At 36.5% G+C, this 7,241-nt stretch overlaps 1 protein-coding gene across 2 annotated transcripts; it reads right to left on the reverse strand.

The window, feature by feature from the left end:
* Nucleotides 1-1,486: 1,486 nt before the first annotated feature.
* On the reverse strand, nt 1,487-6,924 carry arpin (actin related protein 2/3 complex inhibitor). Of its 2 annotated transcripts, none has more exons than XM_047392882.1 (6): nt 6,431-6,491; nt 6,281-6,356; nt 5,220-5,352; nt 3,202-3,408; nt 2,790-2,965; nt 1,487-2,373 (listed from the first exon to the last, which is right to left on the reverse strand). In XM_047392882.1, the coding sequence occupies exons 2-6, from the start codon at nt 6,323-6,325 to the stop codon at nt 2,365-2,367; spliced, it is 570 nt and encodes a 189-aa protein (XP_047248838.1). In that variant the 5' UTR covers nt 6,326-6,356; nt 6,431-6,491; the 3' UTR covers nt 1,487-2,364. The 2 variants fall into 2 exon arrangements, with proteins under 2 accessions (XP_047248838.1, XP_047248830.1); XM_047392874.1 differs by lacking the exon at nt 6,431-6,491 and adding an exon at nt 6,733-6,924 and having other exon boundaries at nt 1,562-2,373.
* Between the last annotated feature and the right edge of the window lie 317 nt (nt 6,925-7,241).

The raw sequence follows: 7,241 nt of genomic DNA on the forward strand, positions 1-7,241 counted from the left end.
CATTTCATCTGTGTTATTTTAATTTTAACAAGAACACAACAGGAAATGCCGCTTTCTCCAAGTCTGAACTCAAAGTACATGAAGTCAGACAACTTGTTTTAATTACAAGTTTGTTTTTCTAAGGATTGCTTCACTGCACAACAAGCTTGTAATCATGTAAGAGTATGCATTTTCTAGGCTCTGAAAAGTAAACTGAACCAAAAGAGCAGAAAAAAGTTGAAAATGAACCCTTTTTAAAACTTTTAACAGAACATTTTGTTCCCATTCCTGCAGTTGAATCTCTGTAGATTCCCAACTTTAGCAGTTTAAAAGATTTTACTAAAGCAGATTCCCAAACACCTATTAGCTTAAAAATATATTTTTGTTTTTCATTTTATTTATGTCTAATATATCAAAACCCATTGTATGAATAATTGTGAAGTGGAAGAAAAAAAATATTTGTTCTTTACAAATAAAGTGCTTTGTACATTTGTATTAACCCACTTTTACTCTAATAGCCCTAAATACAGTGCAACCAACTGGCTTCAAAAGTCCCCTGACTGGTAAAATAAGTCCACCTGTGTGTGTTTTCTGTGAAGGCATCAGCGGTTTGTTGGGGAACATCTGCAAAAGAACCCCGAGGAACACAGCGGTCAGAGGAGTTTAAAGCCAAGTTTGGTTATAAAACAATATGATGGATCCATCAGGTAATGGATTGAATATCTCAAGGAGAACTGATCAATCCATCATCTGAAAATGCAAAGAGTACAAATGCAAACCTACCTACACATAGCTGTTCACAAAAACTGACAGGCCAGAAAGAGGAGCATTTATCGGAAACAATCGAGAGAGGCACATGGTAACTCTGGATGAGCTGCATATAACAAACAGCTCAGGTGGGACAACCTGATGCACTCTACAAATTGGGCCGTAATGGAAGAGTGGCAAAGACAAAGCCATCGTTGAAAGAAAGCTATTAGAAATCCTGTTTGCCATTTGTTACAAGCCATGTAGGCGACTCATCTTACATCTGGAAGCAGATGCTTTGGTCAGAGCTTTACACGCTAAACACTGTTTTGAAAAAAAACGAAGATCACGCATAAACATAACGACTCCATTGTGTTTGTGTTACAGAAATTGATGTTCACGGGTGCTCTCCATCCAGCTGTAACAGCAGGGAATGATGGTCTATAAACGTTCTAAAACGTACTAACTCATGGCTGCTGAATACAAATGCACACCATACCTTTATTTAACTGAAAGTTTAAAACCAGGTATCTTTTTGTTCCACTTCATAATGATGCACTACTTTGAGTTGGTAAGTCACATCAAATCCCAATAAAATGCATGAAAGTTTGTGATTTTAATGTAAGAGAGGGGTGTAAATCCTTTTCCAGGGGACTGTGCAGTTGAGATGTCCTGTGTCAGTCGGTAAAGGTGTGGCTTTCAAATACTCTTTATTCTAGATTATTATTTTAGGCCTGAAACAAATTAGTTACAGAACTTGTCAACTTTCCTCATTTTTTAATCACAAAATGCAGTCATGGTTCAAAGACTTTATAGAAACTTAGCAAAGAAGCAGTGAAATATTAAAGCAAAACTTTAATCCATATACAGAAAACCTTTCAATCTGGACCTGAGATGTCATCTTAACATCTAGTTGGGATTTCTAGAACGACAAATGTGGCAAATCAGCTGCCGCAATGTTGGCGAGCACAGAACATCATCATCATCATCCAAGGAGAAGAAGACGCTCATACGCCCATTTTATCCCTAGCACTCCATATATATTGATTGTTACCAGCTCAAGGCTGGCCCGTTTCCTGATTAACAGTCAGGAGCACCTTAAAAGCGGGCTGTTTGTGAAAAAGAGCTGTAAAAGACCTTCAAGATATTAAGAAAGTTTGGCTGCGGGAAAGGAGAATTTGAACTATTCCAGAATACAGAATATGTTTGGGAAGGAAACCTTTAGGTTATTTCAGACAAGCAAGGATAAAACAATAAGAAAATAGTGTGAAGAACTCTGTTCTTCTCTTGTCGCAGTACAGATGACGATGTGAAATAAACTGTTTCTGGGACACAAGCTTTAAAAATAAGAGGTCGAGAAAAACAGAAGAGACTTTGTAACAGTGATGAATAGCATTTTGCAACCTGCATCGTCTGTGATAGTCCCATTTTTCATTGGCATTTGATCCAAAGAATAAAGAGAAATATATATATATAAATATATATAATTAAAAAAAAATCATTCCAGTCCTGAACTTCAGAAGTGGTACAAGAGTTTCAGCTTTAAGCCAAATAATTAAACCTGTTTAACAAGCCAGCACAGCCCTGAAGACTGGATCAGAACCAAAGGATGGATCAGGACGGCAAGAGATGGGGTCCTCAATCATCCTGAAGAGAAATACAGATTAGATTCTGAAGAATAGATCCAGATGCATACAAAGCAGTAAAGCATTTGTGTTACTGTTAACTTATAAAAGTAATGTATTATTTAGTATAAGAAAATGTGATTAAAATTTGAATTAACGAAATTTCAAATATATTTAGCAAATACAATTAAAAACATTATTATTTAAATAAAAATTGTCAGTTTGTTGGAATTAAATAAAAGAAATGCTTTCATTCAATTAAGATTTAATTATAAGAAAAATTATGATAACTAAATAATAGAATAAAATTGAATTTTAACCCCATTAAAATTCATAAGAACTTACATGAAAACACTCAATTTCATTAATAATTACTATAATTTGTTACCTAATCTAAATAATTAATGCTATAAAAATCATATTATACTACGCTCTGACCCATTCATCCTCCGCTGCTCCATCTCCTGCTGCTGCTCCTCCTCCTCCAGGCTTCTGAGAGCTGCTGCCATCTGCTTTGTTGGCCATTATCTTGTCGGTCCACGAGGCTCCAGCCTTTTCATCTCCAGCAAAGTTGCACCTGGTCACTGTCCCGCTGTCCACTTTGGCCAAAGAGACTGGGAGATAAGAAAGGAAGGAATGCTATCCATGCTGCCTATGACATACAGCAGAACTCAACAGTCCTAAAGCAACCAAACCATTCATCTGAAATCATGATTAAAACCTTTTTAGGTTTTAAAGTTGCAAAAAGGTAAATATAAAACCAGTATGTCTGACGTTTTATTCCAATAATGTTTAAGATAAGGTATTTTTATTACGCAAACTAACTAATTAACAATTGATGCAAACTGACAAATAAAAGGACTGTTTCCTCTGGTCTTCAGCCGGACTTCATGTCCCGTTTCCAACTCCGTTTTCTCCATCTCTGACTCTGGGTACCAAAAGGCCCAGGTCCCGGCGGGTCGGAGCTTGTCTGTGATTTTAACCAGTTCAGCTTTGTTAATCATGTGCGACAGCTGATCCTCAGTCAAACGGTCTGATTCTCCTTTGGCTTCCACCTCTAAGCAGACAAAAAGAAAAATGCACATTTAAATCTACAAAATTAAAAAGGTGACGGAAAAGGAAAATAATTTTCAACACATTGGAACAATTTTCCCACAGAATTCAGGTTTATGTAACGATATTAAGTTCGAACATGAAAAGGACTGAAAATATACAGGTCCTTCTCAAAATATTAGCATATTGTGATAAAGTTCATTATTTTCCATAATGTAATGATGAAAATTTAACATTCAATTATTTTAGATTCATTGCACACTAACTGAAATATTTCAGGTCTTTTATTGTCTTAATACAGATGATTGTGGCATATAGCTCATGAAAACCCAAAATTCCTATCTCACAAAATTTCCCCTTTTCCCCATATTTCATCCGACCAATAAAAGAAAAGTTTTTTTAATACAAAAAACGTCAACCTTTAAATAATCATGTACAGTTATGCACTCAATACTTGGTCGGGAATCCTTTTGCAGAAATGACTGCTTCAATGCGGCGTGGCATGGAGGCAATCAGCCTGTGGCACTGCTGAGGTCTTATGGAGGCCCAGGATGCTTCGATAGCGGCCTTTAGCTCATCCAGAGTGTTGGGTCTTGAGTCTCTCAACGTTCTCTTCACAATATCCCACAGATTCTCTATGGGGTTCAGGTCAGGAGAGTTGGCAGGCCAATTGAGCACAGTGATACCATGGTCAGTAAACCATTTACCAGTGGTTTTGGCACTGTGAGCAGGTGCCAGGTCGTGCTGAAAAATGAAATCTTCATCTCCATAAAGCTTTTCAGCAGATGGAAGCATGAAGTGCTCCAAAATCTCCTGATAGCTAGCTGCATTGACCCTGCCCTTGATAAAACACAGTGGACCAACACCAGCAGCTGACACGGCACCCCAGACCATCACTGACTGTGGGTACTTGACACTGGACTTCTGGCATTTTGGCATTTCCTTCTCCCCAGTCTTCCTCCAGACTCTGGCACCTTGATTTCCGAATGACATGCAGAATTTGCTTTCATCTGAAAAAAGTACTTTGGACCACTGAGCAACAGTCCAGTGCTGCTTCTCTGTAGCCCAGGTCAGGCGCTTCTGCCACTGTTTCTGGTTCAAAAGTGGCTTGACCTGGGGAATGCAGCACCTGTAGCCCATTTCCTGCACACGCCTGTGCACGGTGGCTCTGGATGTTTCTACTCCAGACTCAGTCCACTGCTTCCGCAGGTCCCCCAAGGTCTGGAATCGGCCCTTCTCCACAACCTTCTTCATGGTCCGGTCACCTCTTCTCGTTGTGCAGCGTTTTCTGCCACACTTTTTCCTTCCCACAGACTTCCCACTGAGATGCCTTGATACAGCACTCTGGAAACAGCCTATTTGTTCAGAAATTTCTTTCTGTGTCTTACCCTCTTGCTTGAGGGTGTCAATAGTGGCCTTCTGGACAGCAGTCAGGTCGGCAGTCTTACCCATGATTGGGGTTTTGAGTGATGAACCAGGCTGGGAGTTTTAAAGGCCTCAGGAATCTTTTGCAGGTGTTTAGAGTTAATTCGTTGATTCAGATTATTAGGTTCATAGCTCGTTTAGAGGCCCTTTTAATGATATGCTAATTTTGTGAGATAGGAATTTTGGGTTTTCATGAGCTGTATGCCAAAATCATCCGTATTAAGACAATAAAAGACCTGAAATATTTCAGTTAGTGTGCAATGAATCTAAAATATATGAATGTTAAATTTTCATCATTACATTATGGAAAATAATCAACTTTATCACCATATGCTAATATTTTGAGAAGGACCTGTACAAAAAGTCATTTGTTTGTTGTCATCTACTCACTGTAGGAGGACATGAGGAAGCCTGAGTTGACCTTTCTGGTGTCGCTGAAGTTTGGCTCCACCTCCTTGCCACTGGCTTCAAATTTCCTCTGATGGATGCGTCCGGGTTTGATGTACAGCACGTAGAAACGTACCTGCCATTTTTTTTAGAAGACATTAGAGGAGAAAACAAAGAGCGGTTTGATTTGTATCAGTGTTTGCTGTTGTTCGGTCTGATACATTTGCTTTGGTATATTCTAGGTATTTCCTTCATTCAGTGGAAGTCTTTATATCTGCAAGATGCGCCTCACATGGCCCAACAATAACTAACAGTAGAGCCATCTCAGTTTAGCAAAGTTTGGATTATTGCAGATACGTTATACATATTTAAACCTCTCATTAAACTCATTAGATACATGTTTTAAAACTACATTTTGAGCTTCTCTTACAAATACCTACAACTATAGATCATGATTTTGGTCATCCTGTTTACTGTTATTACATAGACAATACTTCAACACACATTGTTATTCAAACCTTTTTCAGCAGTTAGCTTTAGTTAAATTATTTTTTGTTTTACTAATAGTTTTATGTTTTTTGGACGTAATGAATGCTGTATTTTAATAAAGTCTTCCTTGTTAATAAAACTAAATAATTTAACAAAACAAAATAAGGAATTAAATAAAAATAAAACCAAATACATTTGGAACAGGAATATGACCAAATAAGATAATTTAATATACAAAAAAACATATGAACAAAATATAATAAATCAAAGCTTAAAATAAAAATAAAACAAATTTAATAAATATAAATCAATACAAATAAAAAACAAAACAAAATTTAAAAAAAAACAATTACAAACTAAAAATAAATTAAAAACCAACGAAAACATTCACTAAAAATAATAATTTAATATAATAATATTTAATTACATAAAAATAAAACATATTTCACCAAACTAAATTAAAATAACAAAACAATATAAATTACAATAAAACATTAAATAACCTAAATCAACTGAAATTTAAAAAAAATGTATAAATTACAGTTAAAACAAAATAATAAATAAATGTGGTCTACCTTTTGGCCGTTGGTGTCACTGATTGAATGTCTGGAAACATCCATGAGTTTCCCTTCTAGAAGGACCCCAGGACCACTGAGTGCGAACAAAATATCACATTTTAATTGAATGAGGTTAGTTAACAACACTGAGGTTAGTGTCAAACTTACAATAAAAATAATATAGGCCTCCTGAGGGTTCTAGCGCATTGCTGCAACACTGTTGAAGGTTTAACATGTTTAAAAAACTTTAGTTTCATCTTGCTGCTGTTGTTGAATACGTATTTCAAATTTATGTTCTTTAGAACTTTGTAGAGTAAAGCCGATTTTTGTATTCCTTGGGGTTAAAGGTTTTTAAAATGTAAATACAAGCGAGCCGCTGTATATGTAAAGAAAAATAGAACAATTAGGATTTTTCTATTGAGGTTTGGTGCATCTGCACTTTGTGGGATTGATCAGTTTGGAGTTCCTACCTTTCATATGAAGAGAGACACCACACACGGTCAAACCTCTCACTGTGCACCGGTTTATTCTGTAAGGACGTGTTGTGATAAATTCTGCTCATTTTTCAAGGTAAACCCCAATTTTCTTCTACCTTCTCAGAGACTTTTTTCCCGTTTCCAAACTTCCTGTTCCTGCATGTAGCTGCGTTAGAGCGAAGTGCGCTCGTTTTTCACGCCGTCAGTGCCGGCGACAACTAGAGATGGACAAACCAAAGAACTTTGAATGCAGAAATGAGAAAGGACAACAAAACTTCAACACGTTTACATGAAATGCTTATTAAGTGCATTTAAATAAGTTCATCATTACATGATGCAAATTTTACGTCATATTTTCTAGAGCAAATATTGTACCTTTAACCCACTATTTATATAATGGAAAGATTATCAGAGAAACGGACACAGATTTGAAGGATTATATAACAAGATACTTGACTACATTATGAATGCAGTTCTGAAGAAAACACTGAATAAAACAGGCA

This window comes from Girardinichthys multiradiatus, chromosome 2 (genome assembly GCF_021462225.1).
Source record: "Girardinichthys multiradiatus isolate DD_20200921_A chromosome 2, DD_fGirMul_XY1, whole genome shotgun sequence".
Lineage (NCBI taxonomy): Eukaryota > Metazoa > Chordata > Actinopteri > Cyprinodontiformes > Goodeidae > Girardinichthys > Girardinichthys multiradiatus.